Source organism: Hippopotamus amphibius, chromosome 9, assembly GCF_030028045.1.
Source record: "Hippopotamus amphibius kiboko isolate mHipAmp2 chromosome 9, mHipAmp2.hap2, whole genome shotgun sequence".
NCBI lineage: Eukaryota > Metazoa > Chordata > Mammalia > Artiodactyla > Hippopotamidae > Hippopotamus > Hippopotamus amphibius.
In genome coordinates this window covers 111,985,482-112,004,955 of record NC_080194.1, presented here as the reverse complement: position 1 = coordinate 112,004,955, position 19,474 = coordinate 111,985,482, and the positions used below count along the sequence as shown (strand labels likewise).

At 39.8% G+C, this 19,474-nt stretch overlaps 1 protein-coding gene across 1 annotated transcript in view; it reads left to right on the top strand.

Annotated features, from left to right (window-relative positions):
* The first annotated feature begins 1,029 nt into the window (after positions 1–1,029).
* VKORC1L1 (vitamin K epoxide reductase complex subunit 1 like 1) overlaps positions 1,030–19,474 on the top strand; it is a 64,407-nt gene continuing 45,962 nt past the window's right edge. Inside the window, exon 1 of the mRNA XM_057747842.1 lies at positions 1,030–1,361. Within this exon, the coding sequence (XP_057603825.1) occupies positions 1,168–1,361 (194 nt within the window). The 5' untranslated portion in view covers positions 1,030–1,167. The remainder of the gene's footprint in view (positions 1,362–19,474) is intronic.

Sequence of the window (19,474 nt, the reverse complement as noted above, 5' to 3'; positions counted from 1 at the left end):
TTGTCTTTTTCTTTGTCCTGATTTTTTAGTTCATTTTTATACTTTATGACATGAATTATGTTAAGCCATCTCAAATTCAGCTCACAGGGAAGCAAGGTATTCAGAAATACTGTTTAAAAAAATAGTTAAGGGACTTCCTAGGTGGCGCAGTGGTTGAGAATCCCCCTGCCAGTGCAGGGGACACGGGTTCGATCCCTGCCCCAGAAAGATCCCACATGCCGTGGAGCAACTAAGCCCGTGCGCCACAACTATTGAGCCCATGTGCCACAACTACTGAAGCCCACGTGCCTAGAGCCCGTGCTCTGCAACAAGAGAGGCCACCACAATGAGGAGCCTGTGCACCACAACAAAGAGTAGCCCCCGCTCGCCACAACTAGAGAAAGCCCGTGTGCAGCAATGAAGACCCAGCACAGCCAATAAAAAAAAAAGAAAAAAGAAAAAATTGTTAAGTTTGCACTTGTTGGAACACGAAGTGCAGGAAGGCAGTGATGGGGAAGATCAGGTAATATAAGTGTGGCTCTGGAGCTTGGCTCTGGAGCTCCGGGCAACAGCCGAGGTTAATTTGGATTGGGTCAGAAAATATTAAGTGATAGTGGCAAAAAAGGCGGAAAGTATGGCAATTGATTACCACCCGCAGGAGGTGGGGCCAAGGGCTTATCCAGTCACACACGGTGGTATCTTTGAAATGTATTCCTTGCACCGAGTACCCTAGGGCCCGCCCGCGCCGCCCCGCCCCGCCGCCCCGCCCGTCATAGCGCCCCACCCGTCTCAGAGCCCCGCCCTTCCCACCTCCTGGCTCCGCCCCTCCTTCGGCCCCGCCCGCTGCGCGCGCCGCGCGGCCCCTGGCTCCGCCCGCCGGCCGGCCTCCCGGGCGGTTGCGTGCCCCGCCCCCTCCCTCCGCGCCCGCGCGCGCCTTCCCCGCCCCGCTGGGTTCTCTCCTTCAGGGGCGGTTGGGCCGCGCGCCTGTGGGGGCGGGGCCCGGAGGAGGCGGTCGAGCCAATGGGGCGCGGCGGCGGCGGCGGCGGTGGCGGCGGCGGCGGAGGCGGCGGTGGTAGCGGCAGCGGCTGGGTCGGGCCCCGACGGGCGGCGGCGGCGGCTGAGGTGGAGGCGGAGGGAGGCGGCGGCGGCGGCGGCGAGGGAGGCGGCGGCGGTGGCGGAGGGGGGAAGATGGCGGCGCCCGTCCTGCTGAGAGTGTCCGTGCCGCGTTGGGAACGGGTGGCCCGGTATGCAGTGTGCGCCGCCGGGATCCTGCTCTCCATCTACGCCTACCACGTGGAGCGGGAAAAGGAGCGGGACCCCGAGCACCAGGCCCTCTGCGACCTGGGGCCCTGGGTGAAGTGCTCCGCCGCCCTTGCCTCCAGGTAGCCCGGCTGGGGGGAGCGGGCCGGGAGCGGCCGAGCGGGGCGAGGGCGGAGGCCGGGGGTGGGGAGCGCGCGGCGGGGGGTCGGGCCTGGGGGGGCGGCGGGGACCCGGCCGCGAAGGGACCGACGGCGCGGTGAGCCTGGCCGGGGCCGGGGGGGCGGCGGCCGGGGTGGGGCGGCCCGGGTCCAGGCCGCCGGGGCTGAGGTGGCGGGGCCGCGAGACCGGCAAGGAGGGATGAGGTGGCAGAGTGCAGCCGGGAGGCCGGAGCGGACCGGGAGCAGTCGGGCAGGCTGGGGCCGGGCCGGGAAGGAGCGAGCGGGGCTCGCAGAGGGTGGGTCCCGGTCGGCTTGACAGATTTCCTGGTTCTCGCCCAGGGAGGCGGGTCGGGGGTGTGGGACCCTGCCCGGGGGAGCCGTGAGGTCAGTGTCCACCCCTCCTCCGAGGTCGCTGCTGCTGCCCGCGGCGTGGGCTCGGGGGTTGCATTTCCCACTGTCTTCCCGGTGCTAGGACAGGTGTTTCCGTGGTCAGGCCTCTTTGTACTCTGTAGCGCTGATGAGAATTTGCAGACTTCTTGAGACAGTGACATTTGCGGGCAAACACGAATTTGACCCTACTCTGGAAGGCGATACCGGCACTTAACATATCTGATTTCTTGGATTCCCCCTCGTATATTTCAGTGTGCCCGGGAGGGGGAAATGGCCTGAGTTTGGATCTGATCTAAGCTCAATCTGAGTAAAATATGAGTATGTCATGTGTAGTGATGATGTTTGGGGTATTAGGGTGACTTTTGAACGTTGTTGGTTATTATACTAGAATACCCACCGAAGATTAAAAACACACGCATTGGTAAACTGAAGGGATTGGTTTGCTTTACGTATAATTTTAGGTTTTTTTAAATGTTGTAGTTGATTTATCTCTTACACTTCATTTTCTGCATTAGGTTTTTCTGGGCAAGTTACTTTGAAAAAAAGAGTAATTTACATCTTAAAAGTGGCTGCTTTTTTTTTAATTTAATTGAGGAGGGTTCATTTTTTAAAAGTAGCAAAAGCGAAAGAAATTATTTCACAGTTGATAGGTTATAATTTTAATAGAGACATACTGTGCTGAATATTTTGGGTTTGTTAACAGTAGTCACATTTGAGCAGTTTCTTCCTCTCATGTTGATCTGTAAATTACTAGGTAGACAGTAATGTATAGCTCACTGGTTTATTTTGACCTACATATTGGTGATTACATGAACAACCTAGCACTGGAGTTTGTCTTGTTACTCTTTACAAACTTCAGGCTGCTGATCTCTTCCACTTAGACAGCCTTCTTGGTAAGCCAGGTACTCTTTCTCATTTGCCCTTAAACCAAAATCCTGTAGCTTTTTAGTGGGAAAATAGTCATCATTATTGCTACATTAAACATAATGTGTTTAAAATGTAGATACCAGTTAACAGTTTAAATATGTCAATGTGACAAAAAGCTCACTTTGTTGTTGGGTATTTTGAACAAAGTTAATAGACCTATTAGACTCTCAGGTACCCTTTGAGAACCACTGAGTGTATTTTATGCAAACATTTTTATATTATTTTCACTATCCATTGGAAAGGACTTTTATACTTAAAGTACCTTGCATGCAAAGTTAGCTGACTAAATATAGAATGAAAAGACTGTGCAGCAGTATATTTCAGGTATTTGAAAAAAGGAATAAAAATAACTTTTGATATTAGATTAATAGGGAATTTAGACAGAATTATTACCAATTTTAGCTTTTGGAAACACTGTAGTCTATAATAAATTTAACTAGACCCTTTAACATTTGGACATGAAAAGAGTGCTTTATGTTATCCAGACTGTATGTTTAAGTTCTTAAAATTGGTTTTCCTTTTAAAAAGAATGTTTTTGAACCATGTAATAAGTATAGATTACAAATATTTTCCGTTATGTGTCTTGAATGATCCAGGTTTTTGTGTTGATTTCTTTTTAATTAAGCGCCATAAAATAATATAACTACCATCAAATGAGATTATATATAAAGTATACTATGAGATTAAAAATATCTAGATCTCTTTATAGTTTTAAATCTGAATTTAATATGTTGTGACTGACACTAACGTTTAATTGTGTAGCTGTGTACACAGAATATTTTAAATTTGATGCTCACTAAAGGAAGATAGGTAAAAAATAAGACATGCCAGTAAGGGGAATAAATAGCTTATTTGCCATGTACACAATAAAATTCAAGAAATTTATCCAGTTTGACCAACCTGTTTATAAACTACTTGCAAAACCATATATATCAATACATACATACATAACATATGTATGTACTCTGTGTGTGTGTGTGTTATGTAATGGAGATACAAAAATTTGGAAGTTAAAGTGGCTTGAGTCTGATTTATAGACCAGTTTTCTTTTGGAAGTAGGTAGACCAAACGTAAAAGTTTTTATTTTGTCAAAGTGAAAAAGGCTTTTTTTTTTTTGGCACACGGGCTTAGTTGCTCCGCGGCATGTGGGATCTTCCTGGAGCAGGGATCGAACCCATGTCCTCTGCATTGGCAGGCGGATTCTTAACCACTGCCCCACCTAGGAAGCCCAAAAAAGGCTTTCAATAAAAGCAGATTATTGGAGACCTCGAGTAGTAGTTCTTTTTATTTGACTTAAGTATTGATTACCAGTTAGCAGTAGTAGTAAAAAAAAAAGTGACTATTTTATTATTTAAAAGAATTGGGTTTTTTTATTATTATTTTTGGCCATGCCACTGGGCCACGTGGGATCTTCGTTCTCCAACCAGGGATCGAACCCGCACCCCCTGCGTTGGAAGCTCAGAGTCTTAACCACTGGACTGCCAAGGAAGTCCCAAAACATGACTATTTTAGGACCAGAAAGTTTGAGCCCAGATGTGAGTGAGTAGAATTAAAGATAGATGAGAAAAATTAACCAATGAAATTCTGAGGAACATTCTCTGCCAGAATCCAGTGTTAACTCACGTGATTTTGGATTACTGAAACTCACTTTATTCTCATTTCTCAGTCCTTAGATGTATATAAATAAAGTAGAGATTAATGAGAGAATCTTGAGAGGTGTATGTGTGTGGGGGGGGTGGGGGTGTGTGTGGGGGGGGTGGGGGTGTGTGTGTGTATAAAGTCCTCTTGTTTGGGGAGGCATCATTGTCTAAGGAGGTAGTTCCCAGATGTTTGGATTTCAAGAAAAGTATTCCCCCCGCTCCCCGCCCCAAATTGGGAGGCTGCAATAGAGGTGCTAGTTCTGCCAGCTATAGTCAATAAAAACAGCAATAGTAACCCACACCAACATCTACTGTCACTGTCATTTCATTGTAAGGAAGGATATTTTAACTCAAATAATTAGAAAGAACTGAATCTCAGTATGAAAGATCTTTTAATTGAATCATTTCACTTTATTAAAAAGTTTACTTTCTTCTTATTTTTCCTCATTTTTATTCAAGTTACTAGAAACTTTGTTGCACGTCTGCACCAGCCTGCCAGCTAATCCCTGTCTGGTGCCCTGAATTCAGATCCCAGGATTCTGGGCAGATGCCTAGCTCTTCCACTTGTTGGACTGTGGCCTCGAGCTAGTCACTCATCTTCATGGAGCCACAGTTGCTTCTCATGTTAAATGGGGATATTAAAACCTACTTTGCCAGATGAATGGGTAGGATTAAAGAGGATACATGGAGTAAATAAGTGGAGGATACTTGGACACAGTATGTACTCATTTAGCTACAGCCGTTATTGACTGGAGGTGGTATGATTATGTTTTGCAGTGTCTGATCATAAACACCTTTAAGTAGTACACGTTACGTGTTTTAGGTATAGTCGTTTATGTATTTTAAATGTAAATTGTTAGTGTACTTTGTTGCTCACTCCATGGCATAGTAAAAAGACTTAAAGTCCATTTAAAACAGCTCTAAGTGTGGCAAGAGACACAATATAATGTGCAGAATATTCTTTATAGGTATTTCCTATACATTGCATTAGACCCCTTCTAAGAAGAGCTGTTATGTAAGAAAGAAATGGTTTTGAAAGATGAATAGGCGTGACAATTCATGTCCTCAAAAAGTTGCCTTATTTTGCAAAATGTTGGACTAATATCCCTCTCATGTCTTAAAAATAGTACCATCTGTTTACTGTCCCCCTCTTTGATTTACATTTTTAGAATTAGAATAGAACCTAGGAATCTTTGCTGCCCCTTGCTTAGTTCAGCTAGACTCAGAGGTTAGTGGCAGATTGGGACTAGAAGCCTGGTTTCCAGAGTACTTGTTTAGCGGGACCACCCCCACCCCACCTCCATTTTTATTTTTATTTTTTAAAATTGATTGATTGATTGATTGGCTGCATTGAGTCCTCATTGCGTGGCTGCACATAGGCTTTCTCTAGTTGCAGTAAGCAGGGGCTACTTTTCCTTGCAGTGCATGGGCTTCTCATTGTGGTGGCATCTCTTGTTGTGGAGCATGGGCTCTAGGGGCACAGGCTGCAGTGGTTGCAGCCCACGAGCTCAGTAGTGGTTGCAGCCCACGAGCTCAGCATGTGGGATCTTCCTGGACCAGGGATTGAACCCATGTCCCCTGCATTGGCAGGCGATTCTCAACCACTGTGTGAGCAGGGAAGTCCCCCCAACTCCATTTTTAAAATGAAATTCTTATATAGATAGTATATTCACTGCTTCAAATTTGAAAGATACTAAAGCATACACAATGAACCGTCCCCTTCATGACCCTTCCCAGACTTGTAGTTCTCCCTTTCCTCCCATGAAACTTTACAGAGACGTTTCATGCATATACGACATAAATGTGACCATATTAGTCTCCCTATTTTTTTAAACATAAAGCTACCATATTCTCTGTTCTGCGCTGTACTTTACTCTTTGCTCGCATTCTTTCCGTTACCACCATATTTTAAGCGCTTACATTCACGTTTGGTAGAATGTTAATAACTGCTACTATGTAAAAGAAAATTTGTTCTACTAGTGAGTTCTGACCAAGGTGAATTTAATAAATAAAATACAGATTCTTACGTGACCACTGTCTCTTGGTATAGAAATTTCAGGAGCAGTGTGAACTGCAAAGAATGTAAGGAGAATAGAGAGATATCACAGAGAGGTGAACCTGGATTGCCGTGCATTAGAGACAATTGTTAATACTTGGATACTGTTTACTGTGTGCTAGGCAGTGTTCTAAATGCTTTACATGTATTGATTCTCACAACTGTCCTAAGAGGCACTTTTATCACCATTTTACAGATGAGAAAATTGAGGCACACAGAATATGAATGAAACTTTTTTAGATAATACAGTGGCAGAGGCCACATTTTAACCCAGGCAGTCTGGCTTTTTACCACTACTTTAAATTCCTTTGGTCTGATATAGATATAGTGATAGCCATATCAGCCAAATTTTTAAAAATATGCAAATATCTATGCCTTTTTTTTTTTGCGTCTGTATGTCAAAATGCCTAGTATTTGTGTTTTAGGTTTTACTTATTGAGAGCACTCTTTTTGGAAAAGCAAGGACATTACTATGAAGGCACGGTTTTCAAGAAGTAAATCCATGGAGTGTTTGCCTTCTAAGCCTAAACTTGTGAAGATATGACATTTGTCACACCTAGTTAGTGAACAGATACACAATGGGGTCAGCTATCAGGAAGACCTAACAGCCGAGTAGCGGAGAGAAGAAAGATAAAGTGGATCTAGGTACCTGGAGGTGTAAAGGAGGAAAGAAGAGTTAGTTTGAATTTGTACTAGGGTGGGCTAGTCCTTCCTGAGAGAGGTGTTGAGTCATAAGGACCTACTGCACATAAAGACAGAAGAATTGGGCCTGGGGTGTGGTGGGCCTAAATCACCAGAACCAGGAATTTAAGAGGTATTCATTTCCTTGATGATTTGGAAGAATTCTAGGAAACAACACAAGGAAAGGCAGAAAACAATGACCATTTTGGGGGGAATAGCAAATGATCATATTTGAATGTAATAGAGACTTACTTGGGTTAGGAAAGGACTGGAATCTAGTGCTTGGCCAGGAAAATGCAAAACCAGGCATTCTTGTAAGCCACGTGTTCTTGTAAACATAGATAAGACTTACAAGCACTATGCCTTGGGTTTCTCTTCTGTACTGTGTTTGTACTAGATTGCATTAGACGTGTATTAGATTATCAATTTTTAAAATTCATTTCCCAGAATCCTAGTTCTGTGGTGGTACAGCGGGGATTTCATAACCATTTGAGTCACATTTTTAACATTGTAAACTTTAAAACGTTATAAACATTTATATACACTCAGATATATATCATGCTCAATTTTTAACACATTAGAGACCACTGATTTGTACTACCAGGTTATCTAGGTAAAAAAAATAGTCACTCTTAAAAGTTTACATTCTATGTGATTGCATTTACGTAACATTATTCAAATAACAAAATTATGGAGAATAGATTAGTTGTTGCTAGGAGTTAGGAATGGGGAAAAGGGTGGTTAAGGAGGCAGCTTGAGGGAGCTTTGTGGGGAGGGAACAGTTCTGTATCTCAACTGTGGTTACTCAAAGCTACAAATGTCAAATGTGATAAAATTGCATAGAACACACATGCACACGAGCGTAGAAGTGGTAAAATATGAGTAAACTCTGGGGATTGTACCAAGGTCAGTTTCCTGGTTGTGATCTTATACTAGAGTTATGTAAGCTATTGCCATTGAAGGAAGCTAGGTGAAGGGTCCTTGGGACCTTCCTATACATTTTTTTCGAATTCCTGAGGGTGGGAGGGAGGCTCAAGGGGAGGAGATATGGGGATATATATATAAATACAGCTGATTCACTTTGTTGTATAGTGGAAACTGGCACAACAGTGTAAAGCAATTACATTCCAATAAAGATCTGAAAAAAATAAAAAAATAAAATTAAATTAAAAAAGTAAAAAAGCAAAAAAAAAAAAAAGGCAGTATATTTAGGGTGTTTGAGAGGAAGTGAGCAAAAAGAAAAAAAATGAAAATTATCCATAAAGCCAACAGCCAGATAGCAATCCTTATAATAGCGTTTCTTGCTTTCTTTGTGCATATAATTGAATTTTAAAGATTTTTATTGATTGGAAAGATTGTAGCTTTATATTGGTCTTTTAAAAATTCAGGCCAGTGCTTATTTGCTCACGTAAAATTATATGAGCAAATTTACTCTTGTGGACAACTCTCATTGCATTGTGTAATAACATGTGACTGCCTTGTATATAATGTCTTGATGTTATAATTAGTATATATTTTAAGATTTTTATTTTTTACCAAAATATTTGTGTTTACCAAGTATTCTTATTCCTAATATTATTAGAGATTTAACTTAGAAATGTTCTACTTGGACTTCTGGACCGGTGTAATAAAATCCTTAGATAGCATTAATGTGCTGTTTTTCCAAGAATCACAAAAACTCTTACTTGCATCTGCTACTCTCTGTGAATCAGGTTTTTCTTGATTCTGGGCAGTCAAACAAAACAAATTTGACTGCCCCAATCATCTGTAATTTGAAGTTTGTGTTCATCAGAAGAGCTTCATTGTCAATGTCATAAATTTGAGCTTTTCAAATACACTGATAGAATGCGATACTGCTTTAATCTGTTTCTCATATCATAGATCCATTTAAACTTTCATTTAGAAAAAAATTTCTTTTGCCAAAAAATATTTTAAATCCCTTGGATTGTGATCTATAAAGTTTCTTTTGTAACTTAGGGGCATTTCAAGGATGCTGTTGTCACTGTTATGTGGTTATTGACCTTTTAAAAATAATCATATTTGAGAAGTAAAATAATGGAAGATCCATTACAAAATAGGAATTAAGTGGAGTATATTCAACAACACTTTGTCTTAGGAGTTTAATTTATTTCCTTCTGTGCATTGTGCTTATAGTTACGATCACAGGCTCTATAGCAAGTGTAACTGGGTTGAAACATTGATGTCTCGTCGCAGTTTCCTCCTCCATAAAATGAGGATAATAATAGCATCTAACTCAGGATTGTTGTGAGTATAAAGTGTACCAATGCACCAGTACCTGTAAATGGTCTTAGCAGTGCTAGGTACACAAGTAAGTGCTCATAAAAGTTAGCTATTATTTTAAATATGGTTGAGATCATGCTGTACGTATTTTATATCTTTTTTCCTCATCTAACATGTCACAACTATTTTCTCATGTCATTAAAAATTCCACTGGTAATGTAAGAGAACGTCAAGTGCCCTGTATCCCTGCCAGTATTAGACATTCTCATTTTTTAGACCTTTATCAACTTCATGTGTGAAAGATGTCATCTCATTATTTTGACTTGCATTTTCCTCCTAAGTATAAGCAAGGGTTAATGGTTTTCATATTTTATAGCTGTTTGTATTTCTTCTCCAGTCTTGCCTGTATAGATCTTAGAATTTTTTATATTAAGACAAATGCTTTGTATATTTAAAGGATATGAATACTTTATTATATTTTTTAATAATTTTGCCATTTTAGTTCTATTTCATTAATTTTTGCAGTACTATGGGTTTTTTTAAGTATATAACATTTATTTTTCTTTGTAAGTTTTTTTCATAGGTTTTAAGTTTAGAAGGGCATTTCTCATTCTGATATCAGATGAATGTATATTTAAAATTTCTCTTAGTTTTGAAAAAATTAATTTCTTAATCATCTAGAATGTAGCTTATCAGGTGTTAGATGAGTCTGTAACCTAACTTTTATACAGACATATGTTTAATGGACATTCATCGTCCTTCTGGATATTGCCTGTTCATGCCTTTACCCATCTTTTTCCCTTCAGAGTTGTCTTTTTTTCTTATTGGTTAGCAGGAATTCTTTGAATATCACAGTAGTTAATCCTTTGTTATATAACACATACTTTCTCTTAGTTTCTCACTTGTCTTTTAATTTCATTTATGGTATATTTATTCATATAGAAGTTTAAACTTTTTATGTGGTCCCATCTTTGACTTCTTTGTAGCTTTTGAGTTTTGTTTTGTTTTGTTTTTTTAATCTTGTTTAGCAAAATCTCTACCATCCCAAGATTTTTTTTTAACTCTCATATGTTATGTTTGAAATTTGTTTTTTTCATATTTAACTCTTAGTTTGTGTGGATTTTACTTTTTTTGTCTGGTGTGAGGTGGGGATCTAACTTACTTTTTTCTAAATTAATAGGCTTTTGCCTAACTCCACTTACTGACTTGTCCACATTTGAAATGCTGCAAGAATTTCCTTATGTATGTAGGGCCTCTTTCTGGATTCTCAGTTAGGTTCCAGTGATGTGTTTGTGTATGTTTTTGCAGAATTCCATTACCACAGACCCCTTTCCCCTGTGGCTTTTTATATAATACAGTTTGATAGCTGATAGAGCAAATATGCTCATTTTCATATTTTTCTTGGCTATTCTCATGCGTTTATTGTCTCAAGTGAATTTGAGAATTTATTTTGATGAGCTCTAAAAAGAAATCCTATTGAGATTTTGATTAGAATTGCACTGAATTTATAGATGAATTTGGGAAGCAGACAACCTTCATTAAAATCTTTATATCAAGGAACAAACATATTGTGACCTTCTACTTATTCTGGAGTTGTTAATCTGATGCCAATTTAACCTGGATGCTCATTGTGGGTTTTGTTTTGTTTTGTTTTATATGAGATTTATGTGGTGATAGAAATTGAGAAATTTTATGGTGGTATTTCAGTGGAATCCAGGAATACTAGAATTCCCTCCGGTCCACAGCTACTATTTTCAAGTCTATAGGGTCCCTAAAGGAGAGATTTATATTAAATATTTGTACTGGCAATGAAAAACCAAAATACTTTGCATCTTGGGACTTTCCTGGTGGCCCAGTAGTTGGGAATCCGCCTGCCAATGCGGGGGACGGGGGTTCGATCCCTGGTCTGGAAGGATCCCATGTGCCGCGGAGCAGCTAGGCCCGTGCGCCCCAACTACTGAGCCTGCACTCTAGAGCCTGTGCTCCGCAACGAGAGAAGCCACCACAATGACAAGCAGCCCCCCCACACACACACAGCTAGGGAAGGCCCACGCGCAGCAACGAGGACCCAATGCAGCCAAAAATAAATAAATAAATAAAATAATAGCCTTTAAAAAAAAAATACTTTGCATCTTATTCTTGACTAGGATTGGGGCATCAAACTCCAAAACAAAAGACTACAGAGCCCAGCAGCTTCATATGGAGATGCTATTTTTATCAATTTAGTTAGGCTTCATTTGTTTCAAACTGAAACAGGCCATGAGATGGACGCCCTCCATCTCCCCAGTTTTCAAATGTGGCTAGGTCTTTCCCTTGTGATGTGGGCAAAGCTGCTCTAACTCATTCCTGTCAGTGCTCAGGGCCTTGCAACCAGAGAGAGCCCTTTTTCCCTGGCTGACTGCTAATCTGGTCTTGGCCACCTGCCTCTGGCCTTTTCCACCCTAGTAGTAGGTTTAGTCCTGGCTCTCACTTGGAGTAGAGGAAGTCCTCTCCTGAAGGCGTCTCATACCACTTCAGTTACATGGAAGAAGCAGAAAAGTGAGCCCGCACCTGTGTGCTGACCTTTTCAGGGTGATACTACCCAGCAGCACACAGACCTATTAGTGCTCCCAAATCTGTCTTCCTTCCTGAGAATCAGGGAGAAGAGTGAGAGGGGCCTTAATTCCTCATTTCTAACGGTAACACAAAAGCTTGCAACCATTCTCAGACACATTGGTTTTCTCTTGGAGTGTTGCTTCTCTCAAGTCAGCCAGAGAGAGGTAGAGTAAAAACTGGCTTGCTGAGTATTGCACATAACCTGTGTGTTTTCTTAATTATGCATCAACCTGCAGTGGATGACTGATTACTCATGAGACGTTCTCTTCCCTTGCTTAATGGCTCATGATATGTTCTTGATTGTCCTCCCACCACTTGGTTCCTTCTCAGTTTTCTTTACTGGTTTATCCTCCTGCACCTGCCCATTAAATGTTGACATACCAGGGATCAGCCCCACACCCACACCCTCTTGTCAGTCTTCTTTCCCTAAACAATCACATCCATGTCCATGATTTAACTTAATGAATTCAAAATTTATATCTCTGGCCTGGACCTCTCCTCTGAGCTCAAGATCTGCATATCTAATTGACTGCTGGACATCTCTGCTTGGATGTCTCAAAGGTACTGTTAAACTCACCATGTCCAAAGTTTAATTCATGTTCTTCCCCTGCAAACGCTGTTTCCTATCTCAGTGAAAGGCAAACAGTTGTGCAAGTCAGAAACCTAGGAGTTTTCCTTGGTTGTTTCTTTACCCTACCCCCACCGCCCCCCCCCCGCCAAACCCAATCAGTCACCAGGTCCAGTGGACTTTTTCAAACCTTTTTTCTGATTTGCAACCTTTTTGATTTTGTTCTGATGCATACAGAAAAGTCATTGATCTGTGCATCTTTTTTTAAAATAAATAAATTTATTTATTTATTTATTTATGGGCTGTGTTGGGTCTTTGTTGCCACACACCAGCTTTCTCTAGTTGCAGCGAGCAGGGGCTACTCTTGGTTGCAGTGCATGGGCTTCTCATTGTGGTGACTTCTTTTGTTGTGGAGCAAGGGCTCGAGGCACACAGGCTTCAGTAGTTGTGGCACGTGGGCTCAATAGTTGTGGTTCAGGGGCTCTAAAGCACAGGCTCTGTAGTTGTGGCACACGGGCTTAGTTGCTCCGAGGCATGTGGGATCTTCCTGGACCAGGGATCGAACCCCTGTCCTCTGCTTTGACAGGCGGTTTCTTAACCACTGCGCCACCAGGGAAGTGCCAGTGCATCTTTTTTTGATGTAGTGATTGTAAAGCGTAAGCCTCGTAACCAAAATTCAGGTCATTAAATAGACAATTTTCAGTGCTGCAGAAAGCCCTCCTTAAACTCCCTCCATATGAACTATACTTTTACTCCTTCACTGGAGTAATCTCTGCCCTGACTTTTACGATAATCACTTTCTTACTTTTCTACCTAAGGTTGCAACCTAAGTTGGTGGTTTAGTTTTGCCTAGTTTTTCAACCTTATGTAAATGGAACCATTTACTTTGTATTCTTTACTCTGGCTGCTTTTACTCAACATTATTTTGTGAGATTCATCTGTGTGTGATGGAGCTGTAGTTTGTCATTGCAGAATGTTCTATTATACAAATATATGAGGGTTGATTTTTTTGCTCTTTTTCTGGATGGATATTCAAATTGTTTTCACTTTGCAGCAGTTATGAATAATGCTGCTATGAACACTTTTGTGTATCTTCAGTTTTAGTGGATAATGCCAGACTATTTTTCAAAGTGGTTGCACTAGTTTTGATTCCTACTTGTTATTCCAGCTCTTTCCCAAGGCTTGAAATTGTCAGTCTGTTAAAGTAACCATTCTAGTTTACATGTAATGGACTTTTGTGTGTTATTTGAGGTATATGTCCTATCCAATAAGTTGCAAAAATCTTTAATGTACAGCTTGAAGAATATTTTATGCTGTGCATGTACCACATCCAGATGGAGATATAGAACATTTCCATCACTCCAGAAAGTTCTCTCATACCCCTTTCCAGTCAGAAACTGTTATTCTGACAAAACTGTTTTGACTTCTACCACTATAAATTCATTTTGCCTGTTCTTGAACTTCATGTAAATGGGCTCGTAACAGTGTGAACTCTTGTGTCAGGCTGCTTCTGCCCAGCATAATGTTTTTTGCAATTCACCCAAGTTGTTAGTTTTATAAGTTATTCTCTTTTTACTGCTTAGTCCCATTTTATGAGTATCATTTTCTTATTGATTATTGTTTCTAAGTTTGGCTCTTGTGAATTAAACTGCTATGAACATTCTCATGCACGTCTTTCTGTATATACATACTTATTTCTCTCGCGCATATATTGAGGAGTGGATTTTGGGTCATCAGGTAGGCGTTTAATTTTATTAGAAAATACAGAACAGTTTCCCAAAGTGGTTGTACTATTTAACACTCCTCTTTGGTTTAATTTGCATTTCCCTGATAACCAATAGGGTTGAGCAGCCTTTCGTACGTTTATTGACCATCATCTTTTTGAAAGGCTCATTAAAGGTTAATTAAAGTCATTTGCCTGTTTTTCTGTCTGGTGTTCTGTCTTTGTCTTATTAGTGTGTGTGTGCGTGTGTGTGTGTGTGTGTGTGTGTGTATTCAGATATTCGTATTGCAGATATCCTCTTACACTCTGTGGCTTGCCTTGCCTTTTCATTTTCTTAAAAGTATCTTTGGATTAACAGAAATTCTTAATTTTAATGTAAAGTATATCAGTCTTTTCCTTTATAAGTAGAACTTTCTGTATCCTGGTGATGAAGATATATGTTCTGTATCATTTTCTGTTAGGTTTTTGCCTTTCACAGTTAGATCAACCATCTATGTGGAATTTTTTTTTTAATGGTGTGAGATAAGGGTCAATTTAATTCTTTTCCTGTATGACTGTCCAATTACTATTATTGTGGCACCACTTTTTAAAACGTCCATTCTCCCCTGCTCTGTAGAGTCACTTTTGTCATAAACCAGCTGAATGTATACACAAGGATTTGTGTGTGCTCTCCTATTCCATTTTTCTGTTTTGTCTGTCCTTATGCCAAAATGCCATTGTCTCAAGTAGCCTATTTCAGTAGTTCTCTTGGGATCATGTAGGGTCCCTGAGACCTTTTAAGGGCGTCTCTGAGGTTAAAACTATTTTCATAGTAATAATAAGATGTTGTTTGCCGTATTCATTCTCATTTTCTCACAGGTGTACAGTAGGTTTTCCAGAGGATGCATGACATGTGATATTGAAATAGATTGAATAAAGGAGCAGATCTGAGAATCCAGCTGTCTTCTATGAAGCCAGATATTAAAGAGATTTATAAAAATGTAAAGCAGTGCCACTCTTCTCACTAAATATTTTTGTTTTGGAAAACAGTTATTTTTCATACAGTTATTTCTGTTAGCATGTAATGGGTTTCTTATTATTTTTAAATGAATATTTCAGAACTTTCTGCTTTAGTTTCAATTGTGAAAAAAATAGATAACTCACATAAACTAAAGCTCTTTAGAGTCTCAATAACTTGTCAGATTATAAGACCAAGAAGTTTGAGAATTACTACGCTAGTTTTATAAATCTTGATATGCAATAGATAATTCTTGGTTATTTTGGGCCCCTTGCACTTGCGTATACATTTTAGAATCAGCTTGTGAGTATTCACAATAATAAGTTTGGGGTAATTGAAGTCTTTATGCCGATGCGTCTTCTAATTCATGAGTATTATCTCTCCATGTGTTTTGGTCTTCCTTAATTTTTTTCTCAATAATATTTTATAGATTTCTAAATAGAGGTTTCACATATCTTCCTAACAGAATTTTTGAAGAGAAAAAGGTAATTTAACAATAGGCATAAAATAAAAATCCTCATAGCTGGGCAATGTCTTTTTCTTTTAGTGTACATAAAATATTGTACATCTTACAATGAACGTATCTTTTCTGAAAAGATTTTTAGTGGAGTATAGTTGATTTACAATGTGTTAGTTTCATATTGAAAGTATCTTGAAGTTTATAAAATATAATCTGTAAACTCAGTGTAACAACAGTATCTCAGAGTTTTAAAAACTTGATTCTAAAGTTCATATGGAAGGACATAAATGGAATTTTTCATAAGAATTATGAAAACCAGTGTTCATGACGGAGGTATTCATGCTATTAAAGTCTGTGTTGAAGCTAAAGTAATTAAGAGCAGCAGAGTAGACAAGTTATCACTGGATAGAGTTGAGAGTACTGAAGTGGCCTCATTTATAGAAATGGTATATGTGATAAGAATGAAAACAATTCTTCAATAAATAGTATTGGTTAAAAAAAAGCTGGTTTGCTGTCTCACTTTAAAAAAAAACTTCTATTGAAATGCAGTTCACAGGAAAATACGCATATTTTAAGGAATCAACTCAACAAATTAGTATGTATGCATACACAAGTTACTCACCGCCTCGATCAAGATACAGACTATCTCCAACATCTCAAAATTCTCCCTTATGCTCTTCCCAGGTAATACCACCCCCCCCACCCCCACCCCCACCTCCAGTGAGAACCACTATTCTGACCTGTATCCATAGATTAGTTTTGCCTGGTTTTGATCTTCAAATAAATGGAATCGTATAGTAAGTCTTCTTTTGTGTTTAGCTTCTTTTGCTTACCATTATGTCTGTGAGATTTATTTATGTTGCATGTAGCAATTCTTTTTTATTGTTGTGTCATATTATGTTGTGTTAATACGTCACACTTTGCTGTTGATAGAAATTTTGGTTGTTTATATTTTTAGAGGTAAAATGAATAAAACTGCTGAGAACATTCTTGCACATGTTTGTGGGGGGAGCACAAGTGCTCATTTTCTTTTGGAATTGAGTGGGAATGCTGGGTCATAGGTTATGCGTATGTTTCATTTTAGTATATATTGCTAAACAGTTCCAGAATGACTGTACCAGCTTATACGCACCAGCAACATATGACAGTTCCAGTTGCCCTAAATGTTGCAAAACCCCGGAAACCATAAAGAAAAAAAGTTGATGAATTTGCATAATGACAGATAAAACCAATGCATGGCAATAACTAGCATAAACAAAGTTGGAACTCCAAAGATAAACTAGGAAAAAATTTGCCATGCATCATATTTAAGGAGCTAATTTTCTTAAAAAACAAAAAACCCCTGGGAATCCTTTTATATCAATACAGAAAAGACCAGCAACTCAACAGAGAAGTGGGCACAGGACATTCAAAGACAGTTGAAAGTAAAAACAAATAGTTTTTAAACAGGAAATGATCCTCAGTTTTAGTCGTAATGAGAGAAAAGCAAATAGAAAGTATATTGAAAGCATTTTTAATATATATGATTGGCTAAGATGGAAAAGTTTGATTAATTTAGCTAAGATGTAGAGAAATAGCTACTTCCATATAGTAATGGTAGGATTCCAAACTATGGAGAGCAGGTGATATCCATTAAAATTAAGAATGCGCATACCTCAAGAGTAGTGTGGATTGGGGCTTCCCTGGTGGCGCAGTGGTTAAGAATCCACCTTCCAATGCAGGGGACAGGGGTTCAAGCCCTGGTCCAGGAAGATCCCACATGTTGTGGGACAACTAAGCCCACGCATCACACTACTGAGCCTGCGCTTTAAAGCCCTCAAGCCACAACTGCTGAGCCCAAGCACCAAAACTACTGAAGCCCGAGCGCCTAGAGCCAGTGCTCCACAATGAGAGAAGCCACCGCAGTGAGAAGCCTGCATAGCAGCGAAGACCCAATGCAGCCAATAAATTAAAAAAATACAAACAACAAATTAAACAAACGAAAAAGAGTACTATGGATAAATTGTGATGTGTTACACAATTGAATATTACAGCGAGCAAAAATAAATGAATTACAGGACTGCTCTGATGGCCTAGTGATTAAGATTCTGTGCTTCCAATGCAGGGGGTGCGGGTTCCATCCCTGGTTGGGGAACTAAAATCCCACCATGTAGCGTAGCAAAAAAAAAAGAGAGAATGAGTGAATGAATTACAATTCACACATCCTGTAGATGATTCTCACAAACATTGAGTGGAAGAGACAGACACATAAGTTCAAAACCAGAAAAAATTAATCTATTGTGCTAGAAGTCAGGGTTGTGTTAACCTTGATGGGGCTCACGGAAAGAAAACACAAGAAGAACTTTGAGGGTCTTGTAACGTCCTGTATCTTGATGTGGGTGCTGGTTACATGTTTGTGTTTACATTGGGAAAATTCATCAAGCTATAAACCTCAGATTTGTGTAGTTCTCTGAATGTATGCTGTACTTCTATAACAGTTATAAAATAGAAAGTGTATGTACTCAGGCATAAAGCACATGCCTTTGTTTTAGCAATTCCCTTCTGTGCTTGTGAGCACACGCATGGGAGGTTAAATAGCATGAATATATTCAATTGCTGTGTTTGTAATAGCAAAGTTTTGGACAAAACATATTTACCCATCAGTGGGGAACTGGTAAAATAACTAATGGTATAGTCACACAGTGAATTAATAGTAGCTCTTAAAAGGAGTAAGGCAGTTCTATATGAGCTCCTTTAGAAATATCTCTAAATGAAAAGACCAACATGCACGAACACTATATGTAGTATGCTACCATTTCCATGTGGGTATTTTTTTTAAGGCATGTATGTACAAGCGTATATAAATAGAATATCTCTAAAAGGATAGAAAGATATATTAATACTGGCTTTCTTTGAGGATAAGTGGGTGACTGGGGTACAAAGTGGGAGAGGCTCTGTATACTGTTTTGTGACTTTTAAATTAAAAAAAATTTTTAATTGTGGCAAAATACACATAGCATAAAATTTACCATCTTAATTGTTTTAAGTGTGCAGTTCAGTACTTACTGTTAAGTATATTCACATCGTTGTGCAACCAGTCTCCAGAACCTTTTCATACCCATTAAATAACTCTTCGTTTCCTCCTCACCTTGACCCCTAGCGATCACCATTCTACTTTTGTTTCTGTGACTGACTATATACCTCATAAAAGTAGAGTCATACAGTATTTGTCTTTTTGTAACTGGCTTGTTTCACTTAGCATTATGTCCTCAAGGTTCATTTAAACTATTTTGTGACCTAATGCTGCACCTTTGTTCATTTATTACTTTTTTAAAAAAATTTTATTTACTTAATTAATTTATTGGCTGCTCTGGGTCTTCATTGCTGTGCTCAGGCTTTTTGTAGTTGTGGGGAGTGGGGGCTACTCTTCATTGCAGTGCGCAGGCTTCTTATTGCAGTGGCTTCTCTTGTTGCAGAGGACAGGCTCTAGGTGCACAGGCTTCAGTAGTTGCGGCGCGTGGGCTCAGTAGTTGTAGCACATGGGCTTAGTTGCTCTGCCGCATGTGGGTTCTTCCCGGACCAGGGCTCGAACCTGTGTCCCGTGCATTGGCAGGCGGATTCTTAACCACCGCGCCACCAGGGAAGCCCTATTATTTATTTTTAAAAGACCATTAAAGTAAAAAGTTATGACCTTATTATTCAGAGCTGGCTAATTATATGGTAAAAAGTTGACAGTGTGTATTATTCACCTTAAGCAACATTTAATGCCAGTTTTGGCAGCAAACAACTTTATGCTAAAGTGCCATTTGAAGCTTTATTT